This window comes from Ahaetulla prasina, chromosome 1, assembly GCF_028640845.1.
Source record: "Ahaetulla prasina isolate Xishuangbanna chromosome 1, ASM2864084v1, whole genome shotgun sequence".
Lineage (NCBI taxonomy): Eukaryota > Metazoa > Chordata > Lepidosauria > Squamata > Colubridae > Ahaetulla > Ahaetulla prasina.
Window position 1 is genome coordinate 117,025,811 of NC_080539.1, and position 24,243 is coordinate 117,050,053.

Genomic DNA, 24,243 nt, shown 5'->3' on the forward strand with positions numbered 1-24,243 from the left:
CAGTCTGGTGGTTTTTTTCTTCCATATATACCTTTAGCCCCTACTTTTGTGTTGTTATGCAAAATTGGGGGAAGCTCACTTTTAGCCCTGGTGGAATAAGAAGGAAATTATCATTTGTACATAATGTTTCTCATCCTTTAGTTGAACTAAGGTTAAAACCACTGTAAATCTGTGATTATTTCTGTATTTTGATACAAAACTTGACATATAATTTCTACATTTAAATATAATACATTTTTTAAAAATACAATATAATATACTCTTTTAACTTTAATTTAAATGCAGCTCTTTGATATTGGAAGGTGTAGAGCCACAGAGTACCTGTGAATTGGAAGTGGATGCAGTAGCTGCTGATATTTTAAATAGATTGGATATTGAAGGTAACGTATTTTTCTTTGTGTGATCACATGGTATATTTTCAGGTTCGTTGTTTTTGCAGCTCAATGTATAATTCCTTCACTTAAAATATTTGAGTTCCATTAAGCAATAATATATTTAATTAGAAAAATATAAATAACTTGTTTGATAGACAGTAGGGAAGATGCTAAACTGTACCCAGTCAAGTCCACCCTCAACTGTTAATATTTACAAAATCATAGTGGGTGATTTTAGGTCAATTGTTATCTCTTGAGCTTCTGGGTAAAAGGTGAAATATAAGCCTAACATGATAAACATGAGGGAGGGCAGTTTTTTCTCAGTATTGCTATTCAAGAAAACCTCTTGTAAAGCTGTGTCTTAATAAGCTTGACACTGCAATTGATTCTGCTGCATCTTTTCTGTTCTAGCCCAGATTGGTCAGAATCCAGGGTTACAAGCAATATGGGAGGATGAGAAACAGCGGCGTAGGAAGAACAAAGAGTCATCACAAATTACTCCTCCTAATTCACAAGGTAGAATTGTTGGACTAAAATGTCTAATTTTGATTGGATGCTGCTATTGTGAACTCCTAAATAAAAAGAGGGATATTTTTATATCCCTCTTTTAAAAATCTTTTATAAAAATATTGGAACGTATATAATATGACGTCATAAAATTTTCTGAATTTCTTCTCTTTATCTGTTGCTTTCATATGTTCTCATTGGATTATATTTCATTTTATTTAGAACTCCATTTTCATTTTCTATTACCAGTATAGTTTTAGGTCCAAAAAAGCAGATATAGTGAAGAAAAAGCATTCGTTCTTAAAGTTAGAATAATATAAATGCAGTGCCATAATTTGCAAAGTGTTGTATCTAAGAAGTGACATATAAGTAAATTGCATGTGTTTTTTTAGGCATCTGGAAGATGCTAAAAATTCAAGAATGCATTAGTTTAGTATCTTATAGCAGACCTGGACATTTTAGGGTCCCTACATCTGCCCCTTTGGCTGTCCCTTTCCAGCCCACGTGAGCTTAATCGGAAATTAGAAATTAAATGTAAATAAGTATATGCCGTACATGCAATACAATTGGATTGCTTTTATTTTGAAGGTGACTCCTACTCCCCCCCCCCCATTTATCTGTTTGTGTCCATGCATGCCTCTGCACTTTCACAGCTTTGTTGGTTTAGTTCTCCACAACAGTCCTGGTTTCTCATGTAGCATTGGGAAAATCAATTGCTTACCTATGTCTTACAGTTACACTGACAAGAACTACTCTGAAACTTATGGCTAAAATTCATTGCCTAATTTGAGTATATTTTGCGTCACTTCTTCATTTTATGTTACCTTCCTCAAATAATTCAAAATCTTGCATCATTTTGTGTCAGTATTATTGCTTTATTTTCAATTTAATAACAATTCTTAAGGGGAGAGAATATTAATATAGTGAATCTAAATTGCTTACATTTTTTCATGAAAAAAAGATCGTGGATTTGTGGCCCCAACAGAAAGTGAAAGAATCTTTCAGAAGAGACTTAAAGAAATACTCAAGCAAAGTGATTTTTCTGTGTAAGTATTAATTTAAATGTTAATCTTTATCTTTTTACCTCTGAATTCACCAATCACATTAATTTTTTAAAAAATTATTAATTAGGACATCTGGCTCAATGGACAGCAATAATGAATCACAAGAATTCTCTGCTGAATTGACATTACATTCTGAGATACCTAAAGTTGTTTCATGCTCACCAGCAAATATGATAGAAGTACACAGTGATAAGGAGCTGCACAGAGGTTAGTATTATTAATACAGCAGTTGTTTTCCTCCATTACATGACTTGTCCTATTAGATCTGGTTTATTCAGAAAGAAGGAAGGAAGATATTGAAATGAACACAAGAACTTTTCCACTGAACAGACTGATCTTCTCATCTGTATTTTATTTTATCCTTTATTACCAATTTGTTGATATACTTTGTGTTGATATAATCCTATTTAATGTTAATATGCTTTTTATTATTGGTAAGTATCTTGACTATTTAACTTAGGCTTATGATGAACTTTTAAGACAAATATATATATATATATATATATCATGCTATAACTGTGTTATTAGTAATATTGGTAATATTAAGATAATTAAGATGAAACATTTTAACATACTTTATTTGTTAAATTTTCAGCAGATTCTGGTAAGATTTATATATAAGATGTATTGCTTAATTCCAGTCTGCTGAAGAAAATAACAAATTCATATTTATTGCTTATTCAGTATTTGGAGATAATGGAAATTTACTACTTATATTTAAGTGTATAGAATATGTAATATGTATTACATATGTATATGTAATTTATAATATGAAAGCCTGCTTGGTGTAGTGGGTAAGATACCAGGCTAGAAACCAGAATATTGTCAGTTCTAATTCTACCTTAGGCACAAAGCCAGCAAGGTGACTTTGGCTACTTGTCTGGGCAGTCTCCAAGAGTTGGGTACAGTTGAACAAAAACAAATGTATATACAAAAAGAATCTGTAGATAAGAAAAAGAAAGCTGATTTATGGATCACTTTATTAAAATGGAGTATAAATACATCGTACTTCTCTTGAACCACAAGCATGTTCGCAGTATATATATATCTTCACAAAATGTAAATGCGAATTTTAAGAATTTGATAGTCTTGTGATATTTGTAAAACAGTATTGGCAACCTTGTTGTTCATTTTTTAGAAGACTCCGAAAGCAAACATAAAGAGGATGCACTTATAAATGAAGAAGCCATTTTGAATATAATGGAAAATAGTCAGTATTTCCAACCCGTATCTCAGAGATTTAATAATACTCCTGTGTTTAGTAAGTATAATTCACAAAGACTTTTCTAAGTAAGGATTAAGAATATTTAGATATAGATATTAAAGTGTTTTAATTACTTTGGTTATAATTAATTTGTGTGGCTTTATTGTATTAATCACCCTGTTTGTCTTGCTTGTTTAAAGGGCCAGGAAATCAGCTAATTAAAAAGTACTATAAGAATTATTAGTGGGTTCCGTTTTTATTACTTACAGTATATCCATGTATTTGGTTTATTTTTTTACATACGCCTAACATTATACACATGCTTAAAATGTGCGGAAAGTATAAGAATCATTAAGCAAAAGAAATTAAAGGCAAAAGGAAGGAGAAAAGGAAATCTATTTTTTACAATATTATGCCTCTATTCTTCTCTGCCCTTGCAAATTATCATTGCTTCTACCCACCCTGTTAAACTTATTCACACACTTCTGATTGTTCTTTAAAGTTCTCTATCCAAACATAACTCTTTTGATTTTCTTTTTAAATTTTTAATTATAAAATTTTAACTCTTTAACATTTTAATTTTTAATGCTGTTTTAGATTTTGATGTTTTACTGTACATTGCCCAGAGTGCTTCTTTCAGGGAGACAGGCAGTTTAGAAATGTGAAGTATAAATGAATAAACTTAAAACATGTGTCCAAAATCTGGGATCTCTTGACTCCCAAAGGAATGAAATTTGGGGAGGTTGTGGCTGTTTCAGTGCTACTTGCTACTGCTCTGCTGCTAGGCTGCTACTGTGGTCATTTGATCTTCATTTTCAATGTTCCATGATAATTTTCCAACTATTCTTGCTATCCCTTGCTGTCAGGATGAAAAACCAGAGCCACATGTGAAGAGTTCATTTAGCTGTTTATTTCTCAAGCTTATACACAGGAATTTTCTCAGACTGAAAGTTTGTACCTGGATTAGACTAGATAAGGTTCAATTGCATTTAAGGAGGGGGTTGGCCTTTGCCTTCTTGTGCCCATATAGGGATTCCAGACTAATTACCCATTTGACCCCTCCCCCTGGTTTGGCCAGTTTCTCTTCAATACTTGCTCCCTCCCCTTCCTAGCAGCAGCCACTTACTTAACTGCTAGAAAGGGAGAAAGAAAGAAGAGAGGAACAGAGAGGAAGAAACCTCCATGCATAGTTCTCAATACATGCCACTGTGTATTTCCCCAAACCTATTGCCTATACGACTTCCTTGAACTGCTCTGCCTACATGCCTTTCCCAACCCACGTAACACCTCATGCACCGTCCCCAATCCATGCTAGTCACATGTACCTTCCCTGATCCAACCCATACCACCTCCACATGCCATCCTTGACCATCATGGTACTCTCATGCACCCTTCGTGACCCTTGTTATCCTCCTATGGACCGTACTTGACTCCTATGGCACCTCTAAGCACTCCTCCATGATTTCCATGCAGTCTTTTGACCTTCGGTGCCCCTATGCGCCCTTCCAAATCCACACAACATCTATCACTCATTCCTGGTACCTTTCCCGACCTTGTAACCTTACAATTTTTCAGCATTTTTACTACATTTTCATCTACTTCTTTCCTGGACACTGACATTTTATAGTATTTATTTCAATAGCGTTCTTCAACATATCATTATCATTTCCTTGCAAGTTGCTAAAATATTCCTCCCCTATTCTTTCCTTTTAGTTTCCTCCCAAATAAGTTCATCATTTTTGTACGCTCTTCTAAAGACTTTGTTTAAACCCTTTTCACTTACCTTCATTACTGGTTCACAAATGTGAGCGTGCACGCCTCCTCCATGCATGCGTAGAACCTTTGCGCATGCGCAGAGGGTCAAAAATGGGATGTGATGACGTCTGGGTGGGTGGGCGAAGCCTCCTGCCGCTGGCACTACCAGATTACACGATCTGGATAGAGCTGGCTGAATTACACCACTGCTTTTCATCCACTTCTTATATAATTTTTATTTCCATCAATATCATATTTGTCTTCTTCTCACCCTTGTTCTCTTTGAAGCATTCTTTAAAGTCATATTTTTAACACTAATTCAAGTACTTTCCACAACTTTTTCTTTATGTTCATTTTTCATGTACTCTCTTGGAATTTATCTTGTACTATTTATCATACAAAATTTACATGTTTATTCAGTCATTCTTTCACTTTATTTTCCTTCATTTCTCTTCTTCCATATCTACCCCTCCCCCAAATCCATTATTAGCACATTCAGATGTGGCTGTCCCACTTTAAATAACTCTTCTTTCTGGTGTTCTTCACTAATTTTCTCAATCTTTTATAACCAATAATGCTTTAGATTCCTTCCTTTGCTATATGTATGTATAAATATGCTGAAGCCAAAAATTTGAAACAAATGGATCTTTTTCTGAAAAATACTTACTAAATTACTTTTCTCTATTTTCTTTTCTGGTTTCCATCAGTCCATTCGTATCACCTAACATATGTTTTTCTTCCAGGTTGCATTCATTCAGAAGGCGGCCCAGTTTTCCCCCAATTCATAGCTATTTTTTTTCCATTATTCATTTGTAAAAAGGTGTATTAGCTTAGTGGCTTAAAAACCTGGAGATAATCTTTGCTCTGGGAGTTCATGTCCTAGCATCACATGACGGAGTGAGCACGTCACTTGCCTCATCTTCTGCAAACCTAGCAGTTCAAAAGCATGTTACATGCAAATAGATAAATAGATACCACTTCAATGGGAAAAATAATGGTACTTCATATGGAAGTACAATCTCAACTGGTGCAGGACTTGCCCAAATGCAACCCCCAATTGCGAGGCGTCATCAGAGGGAATCGCCCCGGATGACACTGAAGAACACTGTTAACCATTCTGAGTGCAGAGCTAGTTTACCCTTTGGTGCACCTTGAATAGCACGCAAGGGTGAACCAAATGGACTAGCAGCCTTAGGCAGCCAAACAACTCCTCTGTACTAACCCTGTAGTCTCCTGGTTAATGTACCATCACCATATGCTAAATAAATAAATAAACCATTCATTTGTGCTCAACATGAAATATGCAAGTCAACATAATATTGATCATATCCCAGTAAACACGTGTCAGGATACATGAGAGAAATAATAATAAAAACGAAAAATCTTGTGTATTTTTGTTCATCTATGGCATTGAGATTGTGAGGTTTTTAGGTTTTATTAAAAAACCAATGCAGAGATTGTTTTTTAACAGAAATTGTTTTTAAAAAAACAGACACAAAAATACATTCTTTTTTCCTATAGTGAATAACAGTGCTGATCAAGCCATGATACATCTTTTAGCTGGGTTGGAAGATGATGGATATGAGATTGTACAACAAAATGCATCATCACAGCATTATTCTGGACATTATAGAAATCTTCAGAACAGTGATGATGAAGAAAATGAGCCACAGATTGAAAAAGAAGAAATGGAGCTCAGTTTGCTAATGTCCCAACAATGGGACAGCAACTCAAATGATGTTGATGTAAAGAGAAGGTATATTCTTTTTTTGGTACAGTTGGGTATCTGACAAAAGTACTGTTCAACCTGTATTGAACCTTCCATACTACTGAAGAAAATCTATATAATCTATATATTATCCATGATTTAATATAATATCAAAAAAATGTCTGTAGGACAAGGTATAGGAATAAATGTAAATTCAGTCAGTCTAACATGGGCCTCTGGTGGCTCAACAGACTAATGCAGTCTGTTATTAACAGCAGCTGCTTGCAATTACTGCAGGTTCAAGTCCCACCAGGCCCAAGGTTGACTCAGCCTTCCATCCTTTATAAGGTAGGTAAAATGAGGACCCAGATTGTTGGGGGCAGTAAGTTGACTTTGTATATAATATACAACTGGATGAAGACTATTGCTTGACATAGTGTAAGCCACCCTGAGTCTTCGGAGAAGGGCGGGATATAAATGCAAATAATAAAAAAAAGTAGATAAGACTTTAACCAAGGTAATCTAGAAGCCCTAATTAAAACATAGTCATACTGGTTTTCTGTAATATTATTTAGCCCTAATTGTCATAAAGAGAATTGAAAGTGTTAGAAGACACATGTAGTATCTATTTGCAACTCACTAAAACAGGTACAAATTTAAAGCATCTCTATAGTATGCTATGATAAATTGTATCAAAAATCATAGAGAATCAACTCTGCCTACCTATGTCTCAGCAAAAGCCATCTAATAGGATGAACAATTCAAACAAGACTTAAACCCTAGTTGAAATTTATCTAAAAATTTAGTTTGATCCAATCTGAACAGTTATTTCACCTCAATAACTTTGCCCAGGAAAAGGATACAGTCTTAGATCTGAGTAGAAAGTGATCTCATCACAACAATAATACTCATCAGACTGTCATCAACCTGGAAAGTGAATTGTACAGATTTATTTGTCTTTTTTATCCAAGATTAAATGTCTCATAATAATTGAACTACCAGATTATAGTCAGAAATTTTTAAACATGTAAAATAAATTGTATTTCTTGTAGGTCAATGGGCAGAAGTAGAAATCAAAGTTCAGGTGAAGATGATAGTTCTTCTGAAGATGATATGGACTGGAATGATAACGTGCTTCTAGCAAGCCTTTCTATACCTCAGTTAGATGGAACTGCAGATGAAAATGGTGGTAAGTATGCTTAAAAAGGTTTTGCAGTTGCATTTTTTTCAGAAACAATAGTTCTTCTTTACAATCTCTGTGTCACATATATGGGCTAGGTGCTTTGCAGAAGCGTTTGATAGGAATCTTGTCCCACATACATCACAAAGTTAAGCTTAGGTGAAACTGTTGAGTTTGTTTTTAACCATCCCAATCATAACATTGAGCCAATACTTTCAAGTGGTTCACCAACAAAAAATTAAGTAGCCAGAATTAAGTGTAGTTGTCAAAACTTAGGGGCTTTCCATAATCTTGTTATAAATATTGTGAAATTCTATGAATATTATCTAAAGTATCCCTCATACCATATTATGGTCTTGTACTGCTTGATGCTCTTAGAATTTCTTTAGCTATATTCTTTTATCATCAATAATTATTATTTGGCCAAACAACATCTTTATATTTGCTGATAGTTTAAACAATATAACCTCAGAGAAAAAATAGTAAAAAAAAACCCTCATCTGTTCTGTTTTAGACAATCCTTTGAACAATGAAGGTTCTCGGACCCACACCTCTGCAATTGCAACAAGCAAAACTGTAAAGACTACAATTTTTCATAAAGATGCTGCTACTCTGGAACCCCCATCATCTGCCAAAATAACTTTTCAATGTAAACACACAAGTGCCCTTTCTTCTCATGTTTTAAATACTGATGACTTAGAAGGTCTTACTCAACCAAGCATGATAGATATAAGACCTGATTTATCAATCCATTCTCTTTCAAATGAAAGTATTTACAACATGAAATACCCAGCTTCCTTCAACAATATCCTCCATTCTGAAAAGCCACATCAGGAAAATAATAAAAGTGAAAAAGGGCCTGTTTTGTGTGAAGACATATCCTCTGTAAGCAGACACCTGCCTAGCAGAAAGTATACTGGAATTAGAAAGGTTGCAAAGGATGTATCTCAGCATATGAACCACCAAATTAGTGAAAATATTCTAACAAAGAAGTCTAACTTTGTAGATTTAGTTTATTCCAAAAATAAAACATCTTCTGAAATAAATATAAAAGCAAACACTACCAATTTAAATAGCCTTTTCCCAGCACCAGAAAACTGTGAAACTACGTCTTGCTCAAAGGGTAATCAGACTCTTATTCTTTCTTCTGAAAAAAGCACTGATGGAGATAGCCTTAATAACTTTAAACTTAGATATGAAGAATTTGAGGAACACAAAGCTGAAAAAACAAATGTAAATCAACAGGCAGCACACTATATGTTCTTTCCTAGTGTAGTTCTTTCTAATTGTCTCAATCAGCCACAGAAGTTGGGCCCTGTGACATACAAACTACAACACAGCAAAAAACAGTCTAAGCTAAAACGAAATAAAAAGAAAATGGTTCTTAGCAATCAGCAGTCTGCAAGTGCCACGGATGCTTTATCTACGAAAGAAAGTTGCTATGTACAAGATAATGCAAGTAGCAATATTTCTGATAGAGACATTTTGTTACCAAATGATACTCAAGTTCATCATATGGTTTTTGAAAACAAAATGTCCAGAGACACCAGGAACTATACTGATTGTCATTTTGAAGATTTTGCTCAAGAATCTGAGCAAACATTTGGGCTGTGTAGTAATAAATATACACTCAGAGCTAAACGTAAAATAAATTATGAAACTGAAGACAGTGAATCTAGTTTGGGCATACATAATACAAAAATCATGCTACCTCATTCTACTGTAGAAAATGATGAAGATGTGGATGGTTCTAAAAAATGTAGAAAACGAAGGCGACTTTCTAGAAAATTGCCACCTGTTATTATAAAATATATTATTATTAATAGGTTCAGGGGGAGGAAAAATATGCTTGTTAAGTTGGGAAAAATAGATTCTAGTGAGGAACAAGTGTTTCTTACTGAAGAGAGAATGAATCTATATAAGAAGCTTGCACCTTTGAAGGACTTCTGGCCAAAAGTTCCTGATTCACCTGCAACCAAATATCCTATTTATCCATTAACACCAAAGAAAAGTAACAAAAGAAAAGCAAAATGTAAGTCCACCAAGAAAAGGTTGGGTGGGAAACCACAAAATATAAAAAGTAAAACTATTAGAAGAACCCTGTATTTCAGAAAAAGGACTCACGCCTTTCTTTCCCCTCCTCTGCCATCATACAGTGCTGAAACTGAAGACTGTGACTTGAATTATAGTGATGTTATGTCTAAATTAGGTTTTCTGTCAGAAAGAAGTGCAAGTCCAGTTAATGTATCCCCACCCCGTTGCTGGTCTCCCACTGATCCAAATGCCGAAGAAATTGCGTGTAATCTAGAAAAAGAAACATTAGTGTTTAAAAATACTAATACGTTCAGCAGTAAAACTGTTAATTCCAATGTGGGAAAACACATTCAGTCAAAAACTCAGGTTAAAAAATGTAGAAAGCAATTTGCTAATGCTACTATAAGAAGCAAAAAAACCAATCAGTCTAATAAACCTAGAAATAATTTGAAGAAAAAGCCAAGATCAAAACAGAAACAAAAATTTAAAAAAGTTTCAACATTGGTGACAGTTGCAGATGGTCAAAATAGTATTCCTCCTTTAGCAGAACTTAAACCTACACCACACCCCTGGGATTTACCTGAGAATGTTCACAACCTAGGAAATTCACAACCATTTACGAAAGAGATTGCATCAACTGAAACAGAAACAGGACATCCATCTTCAGCACAGCTTTCATTAACAGCTAATGCCCAAGTAAATCAATTAATTTATTTCCAATCATTGTTGGAAAATGAAAAGCCTATTGGGCACCAAGGTTCCAGTTTGACAGAGGATATTCATCCAGGCATAGCTTCTCTGATATCTGGAAGGGAAAAAGCCAAAATAAATTTCCAAAGATCTAATAGTCAGAGTGGTATATTTAGGATGGAAGAATCCTCAATTCAAAATAATGTATATGACCAGTGTAACTGTATATCTCAGGTAGCACTGAAGGCATATAGTTCTAAGGATGCATTTAAAAAGACAGAAGAAGTTACAAATTCACAAAACAAACTTTTATTCTCTGTGGGAAAAGTAAATGAAAACTCTATTTTTTCTGATGTGATCAATACTGATCAGATTCATCCTGGTAACTTTCTGCGTTGTAAAGATAATCAGCAGCAAATAGTTCATTTTTCAGAAGCAACAAAGCATGCTGATCATATTTCTTCTTTTTTAAAAACTTCTGAGGAAAGCCATGGATCTTTTCAGTTACCAAAAAAATGCTTTATAGCTTCTTTAAGAAGTCCGGTGAACAAATTAGAATGGGAACAGAAACAGAAGGGATTTATTTTGGATGTGGCACATTTTAGCCCTGAAAAAAATACAAAACAAAAAGTAGTGTCAGAAACAACATCTCAAGCTCAAACAGATTCTCAATGTAAGAGCAAGAGTCTGGTAACTCCTTCAGCATTCAATGAAGGGCATTCTGGCTTAGCAGTTCTGAAAGAATTACTCCAAAAGAGACAACAGAAAATGCATATGAACAACATTCATGAACAAGCAACAGTTAAATCTCAGTCAAACATAGATGCTTCTTTCCCTCTTGATTCAAATAAACCAGCTAAAAAATCTTGTTCTGTTGCATCCTCAAGAAAGCCTCGTATTCCCAAGGATAAAAAATCTAAAGAAAAGGTAGTCAAGCTTTTAAAAGACTCAGCAAAACAACTAAGTAATAAAACTGGCCATGTTACACTTACTGATAGTTCTATTCTTTATTCAGATGCAGGTTTTGAAAGTTGTTACTCACTTGAAGATAGTCTGTCACCTGATCATAATTACAATTTTGATATTAATGCCATAGGGCAGACAGGATTTTGTAGTTTGTATTCTGCAAGTCAATTTGTCCCAGCAGATCAAAATTTACCACAGAAGTTTCTGAGTGATGTAGCTCAGGATCATTATCCAGGTCAAACAGCAGAAACTGAATTTTTGAATCATAATAAAATATCTAAGGAAGAAAATATGCATAATTCAGATCCGCAGTCTCGGTTAAGATCTGGCCAACATAGTCCTCAACTTTTTGATAAAAGATGTCTGGAAAACAATGAAAATCTTCTCCACAATCAGTGGAAAACCATTCTTCCATCTACGTCTCAACCTGATTCACCAGCAGATGATCAGCAGGCTGAAATGTGTCCTAAAGAACAACTTCAGTTGGATAGAAATATTATGAAGAAAGCAATTTTTCTTAATCTTTCATCTCCAAATGGTGATTGGAATCAAAATCCCTTTAGAAAGGAAGTCATTTCTGAACCCGGGCAATTGCTTGATTCAGCTAGTATTTCTTTTTCTTCTATTTTATCTTCCCCCGATGGTGAACTTATGGATGCTGCTTCTGAAGATTTAGAGTTGTATATTTCAAGAAACAATGAGGGATTAACACCAACCCCTGACAGTTCACCTAGATCTACAAGCTCTCCATCACAGTCAAAAAATGGGAATTCTACAGTTCGTGCTGCTCACATCCTTAAACCTCTAATGTCACCTCCCAGTCGTGAAGAAATCATGTCAACTTTATTAGATCATGATCTGGCAGAAACAATTTATCAAGAACCTTTTTGCAGCAACCCCTCTGATGTACCTGAAAAACCAAGGTAATGTGGTTATATAGATAGTCAATAGGACTTTCTGTAGTCATATTTCTCTTTTTTATATCAATAGAAATGTTTAAATTTTTACATAAGATTTAAAAAGTTGGATACAATTTAATATAGCCTTCCTTTCTGGACCCATTAGGCTTACAAGGTGAAGGTTAGAGCTACATAGAATCACAATTAAATTTCAGCTATAAAAGTGAGACACTCCGGTTTATTTGTGTAGTTAAATAATCATTGTGAACATGACATGTAAGAATGATTGGGTATTACTCTGAAGTATTTAAATAAAACTAGATAAATTACCATTTTAGAAAAATATTCTTGGGTATCAACAAGGTTATTCATAGTCAATTATTAACTTTAGTTTATTACCTTGGATCTATTATCTTAGAACCTAAAGGATTTTGACTTGTTTATTCTTTTGCTTAGGTAATTTAACCACATTTTATTATTTATTATATATTTGTATATTCTCCAGTGTACAGGAAGGCTAATCCAATCGTGGGTTGTAGACTCTCTTCCGCTTTGGAGACTGGTATATTTTATTGTATATAGTAGTTTTGTGTTGAAAATAATACTTTTTCCTGATAAATCAGATTCTCTGTTCTTCTTCACCCCTCTGTTCTTTCCAAATCTGAGTTGGAGGTTGAAGACCTTCTAGAATAGATTTGAGGGCTTCAGTAGAAGATAGGAAAGTTTCCATTATACAATAAATATATACTTACTTGATATTAGATGGATGAAAACAGTAAGGACAAATAAGACTACTAGTAAAATAAATTCTGTTTATGAGAAAAATAATTAAAGTAATTATTTTTACAGAGAGATTGGAGGAAGAGTACTTACAGTAGAATCTAGACTTCCAAATGATCTACTTGAATTTGAAGGAGATTTCTCTTTGGAGGGACTACAACTATGGAAGACTGCATTTTTGGCAATGGCCCAGAGTCCTAGGCCAGGTTCTCCCCTTCGAAATACCCAATTTTCTACTGATAAAAAACAAAGGAACATCCGTAAAATTAATGACAAAAAGATAGTGATCATGCCTTGCAAATGTGCACCAAGCTACCAGCAAATTCAGTCATGGCTTCAAGCCAAAGAAGATTATGAATATTTAAAAAAAAGAGCTGTCATCAAATCAATTGAAATAGAAAAGATTGATGAGAGCTTGAACAATATTTCTTTGCCTAAGAATCTGTGTGATCAGATAGTCAAGGTTGCTGTGAGTTCTGGTATACCAAACAAACCTGCTGTACAATCAGAAGATCTGTGCTTTTCATCTTCAAATTCCACATCACCTCAAACTATGGAAAAGTTTGGTGTAAATATTTCTGAAATGAGTAAGTCTACCATTAAAGTAAAGACAGTGCCACTTGTCACTGCAGCAATAGATAAGGATAAAAAAGAGGAAGATTGTATCAATTATAGTTCTCCTGATTCACCAGGACTTCCTCCCTGGCAACCAGTTGTATCCACTGATTCTAAGCAATCTAATTTAGAAAACTCGGAGGGCGTATTGTCTTCTCTAGAAGAAAATAAATCCATAGCTGAGAAAGAACAGAAATCTGTCAAAAAGGAAAGCAAAATACAATTCTGTGTCTCCCCATTGAGCAAAGAACCGGATGGCAATTCTGATATTTGCTTTCATAGTACACCTATTAGGGAGCATATATCTCAAGGAAAACCAGAAGCACTTGGATATACTCCATTATCAGGTAAGCTTATGACCAAAGAAATGCAGCAGTTAAAACTAAATTCAGTTAGTTACTGTATTACTTACTTGTTGTATTAAGTTTATGATTGCTCACCCCACAACACCTGAGTGGCTTACAGTATCCAGATTTAAAAAATTAAAAGCATGAAACAAAAAGTGGCAGCCCAGACTAAAAACAACCAAAGCAATAAAAATCTAATAAGTTCCATAGAGGCACTAAGTCCAGACTTAGTCTTTAGAGCCTGGAGTCCCAAGAAAGTTAACACCATACTTCCTTTGGGAGTGCTGTTCCAGAGAGCAGAGACAGAGAAGACACACTTCATCAATCCCCTAAAATAACAATGCTTAATTGAGGGGATCTGGGGCATATCTATTCTGCCTGAATGTATCAAATAGGCAGAAACTATTACAGACAGGTGATCCCTAAGAAAACATGTCCCTATGCTATAAAGGACTTAATAGGTAACAATCAATATTTCAAATTGTACCCTGAAGCCAAGTGACAGCCACTGCAGTTTGTGTAGTAATACATGGGCATAATGAGATACCCATGATTGCTCAGGCCATTGCATTTTGAAATAGCTGTACCTTTCAGATTGTCTTCAAAGGCAGCCCCATGTAGAGCACATTTCAAACTAGTAATTAGATAACCAGAGCATGAGTAACTATAGGACCTCCTAGTTGGGAAAAAGAGACAACTGGCACACGATGAATTTGTGTGTCAGCTGCCACCTGCTCGTCAAGTCCAGAAAGACCAGAGAGTTGCTTACTAATCTCAAATCCATCCAAGACCAACAGTGAAAACTTACCCAACACATGAAAACCCAATACTACAGCCACTCAGTCTTGTCAGGCTTGAGCCAAAGTCTCCATTCAGACTTAAATGGCCTCCAGACACTGATTTAGTAATTGACCATTTCACCTGTGCAGCCTGGAGTTGAGATGCAAAATTGGGTATTACTAGAGTACTCATGATACCAAAATCTGAACTGATGGATAATCTCATCTAACAGTTTAGCTGGATGTTACAGAGGAAAGGGCAGAGTTTTGAACCTGATGTATCTGTAATAGAGCCCATAGAATTAAGAAGAGTATGGAAGTGTCTTAGAAGGGACCTTGTTCTGTTTCCCTTCCCCCCAATACTTCCGTGGAGGAAGGGGGTCCTTGGCGCAGAGGTACTCTGGCTTGCGGGACAGGGCATCCGCCCTCCGGTTGTGACCGCTGGGAATGTAGGTCACGCGGAAGTTGAACCGGGCAAAAAACAACGACCACCGGATCTGCCGCTGGTTCAACTTCCGAGCTGTGGTGAGGTGCTCGAGATTCCGATGGTCCGTTCGGACCTCCACCTGATGTCGGGCCCCCTCCAGATGGTGTCGCCAAGCCTCGAATGCAGCCTTGATAGCCAGCAACTCTTTTTCCCAGATAGTGTAGTTGCGCTCGGAAGGGTTGAGTTTCCGGGAGTAGTAAGCGCAGGGAAAAAGTGTGCCGCCATTCGTCGGAGCCTGTAGCAGCACCGCTCCCAGAGCCACATTGGACGCGTCCGTTTCCACCACAAAAGGCCGGAGCGGGTCGGGATGCCTCAGGACGGGTTCCGTGACGAAGGCTTTCTTGAGGGCTGTGAATGCTTCTTGCTGCGGGGACCCCACCGAATGCAACCTTCTTCCTGAGGAGCTGGGTAAGTGGAGCTGTCAGTGTGGCGAAGCCGGGATGAAGGTCCGGTAGTAGTTGGCGAAGCCCAGTAGGCGCTGAACATCCTTCACCCGACGAGGGCTTCCCAGCTACACAAAGCTTCTACTTTACATGGGTCCATGGCTATGCCCTCGGGCGAGATGATATGCCGAGAATTCTATGGAAGTCCGGAAGAAGGCGCATTTCTCAACCGCATTGAGTTGTTGCTCCCGCAAGCGTTGCAGAACCAGACCGATGTGTCGAAGGTGGCTTTCCCTGGACCGGGAGTAAATCAGGATGTCGGTCAGGTAGATAACCACGAACCGATCCAACATGTCTCGGAACACGTTGTTCATGAAGTGCTGAAAAACGGCGGGAGCATTGGTCAACCCAAATGGCATGACAGTGTATTCGTAGTGTCCGTATCGGGTGCCGAATGCCATCTTCCATTCGTCTCCTTCTCGCATCCGCACCAGGTTGTAGGCCCCCCGGAGATCGAGCTTGGTGAAAATCGTGGCCTCCCGCAACCTCTCCAGTAGCTCCGGGATGAGCGGCAGGGGGTAGCGATTCCGCACCGTAATGGCGTTTAGCCGGCGGTAATCACAGCATAGGCGCAAGTCCCCTGTCTTCTTCTTCGCGAAGAGGACCGGGGCCGAGAGAGGGGACTTTGAAGGCGGATGAACCCTCGGGCCAGGTTTTTGTCCAGGAAGTCCCTGAGGGCGGCCAACTCGGGCTCCGACATGGAATACAGGCGTCCCACAGGCAGTGGTGCGTTGGGCAGAAGGTCCACGGGGCAATCGTAGGGCCGATGCGGGGGTAGTCGGTCCGCCTCCTTCTCGCTGAACACGTCGGCGAAGTCCGTCAGCTCAGGAGGCAAGGTGATGGCAGCGGTGGGGACGTTCTGGCTGGCACAGGTGTGGCGGATGTGATCGACGCACTGCAGACTCGGGAAAGAGATGGCGTTCCGCGACCAGGCCACCTGAGGATCGTGGGTCCGAAGCCAGGCCATCCCAAGGACCAAGGGAAAATGAAGGTCCGCCGTGACATAAAACTGGATCGCCTCCTCATGGTCCCCAATAGCCAGGCGCAAAGGCTGGGTGGCGAATTTAATGGGGCCGGACACCAGTTCTCGTCCATCAATTGTCTCTACCCGCATCGGAGGGTCCACCGGAACCACGGGGACCGCAAACTGGGTCACAAAGGCCTGGTCCATAAAGTTTGTTGTGGCCCCTGAGTCCACCAGCGCATGCGCCTGGAGCCCGTCCGACTGGTTCCCCAACCATATCCGTGTGTCCAGAATCAGATGCCGAGGGGGCCCAGAGTCTACTTCCGCAACGTCCAGTGGGGGCTTAGTACGTGCCCGACCTAGGGTTTCCCCGAGGTCGGGCCTGCTCCGTTTCCCGATGGGTCACGCTGTGATTCGGGGACGGCGTCGTGCCCGCCGCTTTCTGGGGCAAGAAGCAGCGAAGTGGCCGGGCTCCCCACAGTACAGGCACAATCCCCCTTGGCGCCTCCGGTTCCGCTCCTGGGCTGTTAGGCGAGGTCTGGCCGCTCCCAACTCCATGGGCTCTTCCGCAGCGGTTACAAAACGTGGGGCGACCCTGGGTGCTGGTGGTGCAGGAAGTGGGGGGGGGCTGCAGGCACATTCCTGGCAGCAAGTTGGCCTGCCAAGTGAGCCACTTGCTGCTGGAGCTGTTGATTAGCCGCGTGTAGCTGCTCTAACTGCTGCTGTACCTGCTGCTGATCCATCTTTGGTGGAAGATGTTTTAGTCAGGTCTTGGACAAAATGTTCTGTTTCCCTTCCCCCCAATACTCCCAGCAAAGAGTCCGTCAGAGGCCTTCCTTTTTTCCTTTTATTTACATAGATACATGTCCTGGCCACGTCTACCCACGGGCCTGCCAAGTTTCTGGAGATAACGAGGAAATTATAGATAAGGCCAGAATTACTCACGAATATATTCTTCCCTCCATTGAAACAGTTAGCTCGCGCCAATTCATTAGCTCGCGCCAACTCATTACTTTGTCCAAGACAAAAAACCAGGAAGTCCCGCCTCCTATTTATAGTCTCTGCAGATGTCACTGCATGACAATTATGACTTGGCTTTGTCCCAACTCTTCCGCTGCTGCGCACGGCGATCCTGTCTACGTAACCTTGGATTGCTCCAAAACTGTTCTTGGGGCGTTGCCAAATCAGGCTCCATGGAATCAGGCTGTGCCGGCCCCTCCTCCTCCCTTTGAGTGGGTGCCAGGGAGGGAAAGGGCTCAAGAGAAGCAGGGCTGGCCAGGTCTTCTCCCTCACTTTCTGAATCATCCGAGTCCAGGAGTCCGGGTCCAGGGACCTGGGTCACAACACTATCCCTCACCGCAGGGCCCTTCCCCCGGGGCTGACGATCGGGATGCGGTCGGGCTGGGTTCTGCTCATGGAAGGCCTGCACCAGGTCAGGGGCATGAACGTCGGAGGCATCTACCCAGGAGAAATCAGTCCCGTATCCCTTCCACGCGATCAAATATTGGAAACGACCCTTCAGCCAGCGGGAGTCTCAGACGCTGTGGACTTCAGTATTCCTCCGATCCGCCCTCGGCGACAGTGACGGGTGCTGTTGGGCACCGAAGGGGACTCGGTGTGGCCTCAGGAACCAGAAGGGACCGTGAAAACGGGTGGATCCGCATGGATCGTGGCAGGGTCAGTCGGTAGGCTACCGGGTTGATGACTGCCTCGACAGGAACGGGCCGATGAATCGGTGGTCCAACTTCTTTACGGGCGGTCGGACGGGAGGTGTTTGGTGGAGAGCCACACCGGTCTCCAACTGCCAGCGGGGCGTTGCCCGTCGGGAGCGGTCGGCGGACGTTGTAGTCCTCCTTTGCCCGATTCAGCTGCTGACGTACCAACTGTTGGACCGCATGCAATTCCGTCAGGAAGGTCTGCGTTCGGGAACAGGAGAGTCCGGTGGTGCCAGAGGAAGAGCCGCGGATGGTACCCACATTGGCAAAGAACGGGGTCATCTGAGTAGAGGTGTGCTGAGAGTTGTTAAAAGCAAACTCCGCCAGGGACAGGTAGTCGGCCCAGTTGTCCTGTTGCTGGTTGATGAAGCAACGGAGATACTGTTCCAGTATACCGATGACCTTCTCTGTACCCCGTCGGTCTCCGGATGGTGCGATGACGACAGACATACCTGCACCTCCAACGCGCCATCAGGCTCTTCCAGAAGCGGGCTGTGAACTGAACTCCGCGGTCCGAAACCACCCTGTCCGGTAGACCATGGAGGCGGAAGATGTGCTGCAGGAAGAGGCGGGCGTTTTGCGGCTGTGGGCAGTCCGCGGCATGGGATGAAGTGTGCCATCTTGGTGAGCATGTCCACCACCACCAGCACCGTGGTGAACCCAGAGGACGGCGGCAGGTCTGTCAGGAAATCCATAGAGATCGCCCCAGGGTCTGTCGGGTGTCGGCAAGGGCTGGAGGAGCCGGGAGGGGCCCCGTGGCGGTCTTGGCTTGCCGGCACGGTACGCAGGATGTCACGTAGGCATGTATATCATGCCGCACTCGGGCCACCAAAGGTCCGTGTCACCAGGTGGAGGGTCTTGAAGAACCCAAAATGTCCTGCTGCAGGGTTGTCGTGGCACTGGGTCATGACGAGGGCTCGGAGTGGTCCTGTGGGCACATATAATCGCCCAAACTTGAGTAAGTCCTCCTCCAAGGTCCAAGGAGACGTGGGGCCCACCTCCGCTCTCCTTTGCTGCGACCAGGCGTCCTGGCGCTGCGCCTCGCACCTGGGCCCGCAAGTCCACTGGCTCCCGTGCTGCGGCCAAGGCTTCTGCCGGCAGCACTGTCCGTGGAGGAAGGGGGTCCTTGGCGCAGAGGTACTCTGGCTTGCGGGACAGGGCATCCGCCCTCCGGTAGTGACCGCCGGGAATGTAGGTCACGCGAAGTTGAACCGGGCAAAAAACAACGACCACCGGATCTGCCGCTGGTTCAACTTCCGAGCTGTGGTGAGGTGCTCGAGATTCCGATGGTCCGTTCGGACCTCCACCTGATGTCGGGCCCCCTCCAGATGGTGTCGCCAAGCCTCGAATGCAGCCTTGATAGCCTGCAACTCTTTTCCCAGATAGTGTAGTTGCGCTCGGAAGGTTGAGTTTCCGGGAGTAGTAAGCGCAGGGAAAAAGTGTGCCGCCATTCGCCGGAGCCTGTAGCAGCACCGCTCCCAGAGCCACATTGGACGCGTCCGTTTCCACCACAAAAGGCCGGAGCGGGTCGGGATGCCTCAGGACGGGTTCCGTGACGAAGGCTTTCTTGAGGGCTGTGAATGCTTCTTGCTGCGGGGGACCCCACCGAATGCAACCTTCTTCCTGAGGAGCTGGGTAAGTGGAGCTGTCAGTGTGGCGAAGCCGGGATGAAGGTCCGGTAGTAGTTGGCGAAGCCCAGTAGGCGCTGAACATCCTTCACCCGACGAGGGCTTCCCAGCTACACAAAGCTTCTACTTTACATGGGTCCATGGCTATGCCTCGGGCGAGATGATATGCCCGAGGAATTCTATGGAAGTCCGGAAGAAGACGATTTCTCCAGCTTCGCATTGAGTTGTTGCTCCATAGCGTTGCAGAACCAGACTGACGTGTCGAAGGTGGCTTTCCTGGACCGGGAGTAAATCAGGATGTCGTCGAGGTAGATAACCACGAACCGATCCAACATGTCTCGGAACACGTCGTTCATGAAGTGCTGAAAACGGCGGAGCATTGGTCAACCCAAATGGCATGACAGTGTATTCGTAGTGTCCGTATCGGTGCGAATGCCGTCTTCCATTCGTCTCCTTCTCGCATCCGCACCAGGTTGTAGGCCCCGGAGATCGAGCTTGGTGAAGATCGTGGCCTCGCAACCTTTCCAGTAGCTCCGGGATGAGCGGCGGGGGTAGCGATTCCGCACCGTAATGGCGTTTAGCCGGCGGTAATCACAGCATAAGCGCAAGTCCCTGTCTTCTTCTTCACAAAGAGGACCGGGGCCGAGAGGGACTTTGAAGGCGGATGAACCCTCGGGCCAGGTTTTTGTCCAGGAAGTCCCTGAGGCGGCCAACTCGGGCTCCGACATGGAATACAGGCGTCCCACAGGCAGTGGTGCGTTGGGCAGAAGGTCCACGGGCAATCGTAGGGCCGATGCGGGTAGTCGGTCCGCCTCCTTCTCGCTGAACACGTCGGCGAAGTCCGCCAGCTCAGGAGGCAAGGTGATGGCAGCGGTGGGGACGTTCTGGCTGGCACAGGTGTGGCGGATGTGATCGGCACTGCAGACTCGGGAAAGAGATGGCGTTCGCGACCAGGCCACCTGAGGATCGTGGGTCGAAGCCAGGCCATCAAGGACCAAGGGAAAATGAAGGTCCGCCGTGACATAAAACTGGATCGCCTCCTCATGGTCCCCAATAGCCAGGCGCAAAGGCTGGGTGGCGACTTTAATGGGGCGGACACCAGTTCTCGCCCATCAATTGTCTCTACCGCATCGGAGGGTCCACGGAACCACGGGGACCGCAAACTGGGTCACAAAGGCCTGGTCCATAAAGTTTGTTGTGGCCCTGAGTCCACCAGCGCATGCGCCTGGAGCCCGTCCGACTGGTTCCCCAACCATATCCGTGTGTCCAGAATCAGATGCCGAGGGGCCCAGAGTCTACTTCCATAGCGTCCAGTGGGGGCTTAATGCGTGCCCGACCTAGGGTTTCCCAAGGTCGGGCCTGCTCCGTTCGATGGGTCACGCTGTGATTCGGGGACCGGCGTGCGTGCCCGCCGCTTTCTGGGGCAAGAAGCAGCGAAGTGGCGGGCTCCCACAGTACAGGCACAATCCCCCTTGGCGCCTCCGGTTCCGCTCCTGGGCTGTTAGGCGAGGTCTGGCCGCTCCCAACTCCATGGGCTCTTCCGCAGCGGTTACAAAACGTGGGGCGACCCTGGGTGCTGGTGGTGCAGGAAGTGGGGGGGGGCTGCAGGCACATTCCTGGCAGCAAGTTGGCCTGCCAAGTGAGCCACTTGCTGCTGGAGCTGTTGATTAGCCGCGTGTAGCTGCTCTAACTGCTGCTGTACCTGCTGCTGATCCATCTTTGGTGGAAGATGTTTTAGTCAGGTCTTGGACAAAATGTTCTGTTTCCCTTCCCCCAATACTCCCAGCAAAGAGTCCGTCAGAGGCCTTCCTTTTTTCCTTTTATTTACATAGATACATGTCCTGGCCACGTCTACCCAGGGGCCTGCCAAGTTTCTGGAGATAACGAGGAAATTATAGATAAGGCCAGAATTACTCACGAATATATTCTTCCCTCCATTGAAACAGTTAGCTCGCGCCAATTCATTAGCTCGCGCCAACTCATTACTTTGTCCAAGACAAAAAACCAGGAAGTCCCGCCTCCTATTTATAGTCTCTGCAGATGTCACTGCATGACAATTATGACTTGGCTTTGTCCCAACTCTTCCGCTGCTGCGCACGGCGATCCTGTCTACGTAACCTTGGATTGCTCCAAAACTGTTCTTGGGGCGTTGCCAAATCAGGCTCCATGGAATCAGGCTGTGCCGGCCCCTCCTCCTCCCTTTGAGTGGGTGCCAGGGAGGGAAAGGGCTCAAGAGAAGCAGGGCTGGCCAGGTCTTCTCCCTCACTTTCTGAATCATCCGAGTCCAGGAGTCCGGGTCCAGGGACCTGGGTCACAACAGACCTTCCCAGTTTTCTGGAAAGTAAAAGTATAGGAGAAAAATGCTTTCTGACTTTCAAGATTCTTTTACTGTAGCCTTACAATAAAAATAGTGTTAGTACTCATGGTTGGTGCTACTTATTTGGGCTACCTCAAAGAGCTGACATCACTCTTGCAAGTTTGCTCTTCCTAAGAGAAGCAGAAGATTTCACTTGGAGTTTTAGAAATGGCATCCAATTCCCAGGGGCCACTTCTGTTCCTCTGAATTGCAGGATTGCTGCAAAACCAAAAGCAAGTAGATATACAAGTAAGGAGTTTGCGGAACACCATGATACAACTAACACAACAACTGAGACCAAATTTGCCTCAACCAATAGCAGCACCACAACCTGCAGCTTTCCCCCCCATCTCTCAAAGTTATTCCCACATACCTTTACAGTACTCTACAAGTGAGAGGCTGTGAACATGATCTCCCATCTCCCATCAGTGCCAACTGAAAACAATCACTGAGGAAGTAGGTGAGCTGCTGTAACAAGGTGTCTCCCACTCCCAGCCCTGCAGCTGGTTAAGAAGGATACAGTAGTCAGTGCTATCAAAAGCTGCTGAGAGATCAAGGAGCACAAGGATGGATGTACCATTCACATCCCAGCTCCACAAAAATCACTGACAGGCACAACTATCCTTACCCCTATTACGTCCTTGTCTGAAACAAAGATAAATCATTTCTCCAAGATTTGTCGCTCCACCTAAATATTTTCCACAGTCTTCCTCACAAAAGAGAAGATTGGATTGCAAACTAGATATTAATTGTCCAGAATGGAGAAGTTCAGCGATGGTCTCTTGAAAAGAGAGTATACCACCATATCTTTCAAGATTAGAGTGACTACCTATCCTTCAAAAAGACAATATAATATTAAATATGGCTTTAAACAAAAAGGGTAGTCATTTAATATTTACTCATTTAAAGTAGCCATAATATTTGAATATATAAAGACATTGGCATCTTAAGTTTAACCAGGTAAATAAACCATTAATGAATTTGCAACATTTTACCTAATTTGCATAATATATAAAATAAAATATGATCAAATGTCATTCTTTGATTTAGTATTGGGGTTAACATTTGCTTGTTTCATGTACAATATGTATTCTATCTGGAAAATACTCTTTATTTTTACTCACTATTTGACGTTGCCAGTGATTGAAACAGTAGCTTTCTGAATGCAAAGCATGTGCTCTGCAACTTTTTAATTAAAATAAACCTTCAAAGTTTTTGTACATAATTTAATCTATTGTACAGAATACAGAATAACAGTTGGAAGGGACCTTTGATCGTCATTGTAATATTCCTGACAAACTATACAGTTCTGTCCCAAACTGAAGTTAATTCAGAGTTGTATTTATGTAATTTGTTCTTACAGTTTACTTGTTTTGTTGGTGTGCATGCTCGTTATATTTTAAGCTACTTAGAGCTGTGTAACTGAAATTCATAGAAATTTTTATAATACAAATTAATATTCTTTTTTCAGCCGTAGGACGAGATGTTCAAAAATTTAGTTCCAGACGAGGAAGAAATGTTGATGCACTTCGTAAAGTACTTTTAACAACACAAATTAAGGTAAAGAGAAAGAATGAAACTTTATACTAACTTAGTTTTTAGTTTTCGTCTTTTAAATTTTGTTTTAAGATCATCCTGCTTCATTTCATTCTAGATTAACTTCTTTCTGAAATGAGCCTTCAGTCTGAAATGAGCCTAGTAGAGTAAAATAAATATATTTGAAACTGAAAATTGCTTAGGAATTATTT

The 24,243-nt window shown here is 41.8% G+C and overlaps 1 protein-coding gene across 2 annotated transcripts in view; it reads left to right on the forward strand.

The window, feature by feature from the left end:
• Window positions 1-24,243, forward strand: part of REV3L (REV3 like, DNA directed polymerase zeta catalytic subunit) — an 88,517-nt gene that overhangs the window by 31,650 nt on the left and 32,624 nt on the right. For both annotated transcript variants that reach the window (XM_058173860.1, XM_058173867.1), the window contains exons 6-15: window positions 286-380; window positions 786-890; window positions 1,843-1,927; window positions 2,013-2,152; window positions 3,084-3,206; window positions 6,426-6,660; window positions 7,665-7,801; window positions 8,307-12,405; window positions 13,231-14,123; window positions 23,967-24,055. In XM_058173860.1, coding sequence (XP_058029843.1) covers window positions 286-380; window positions 786-890; window positions 1,843-1,927; window positions 2,013-2,152; window positions 3,084-3,206; window positions 6,426-6,660; window positions 7,665-7,801; window positions 8,307-12,405; window positions 13,231-14,123; window positions 23,967-24,055 — 6,001 coding nt within the window. The remainder of the gene's footprint in view (window positions 1-285; window positions 381-785; window positions 891-1,842; window positions 1,928-2,012; window positions 2,153-3,083; window positions 3,207-6,425; window positions 6,661-7,664; window positions 7,802-8,306; window positions 12,406-13,230; window positions 14,124-23,966; window positions 24,056-24,243) is intronic.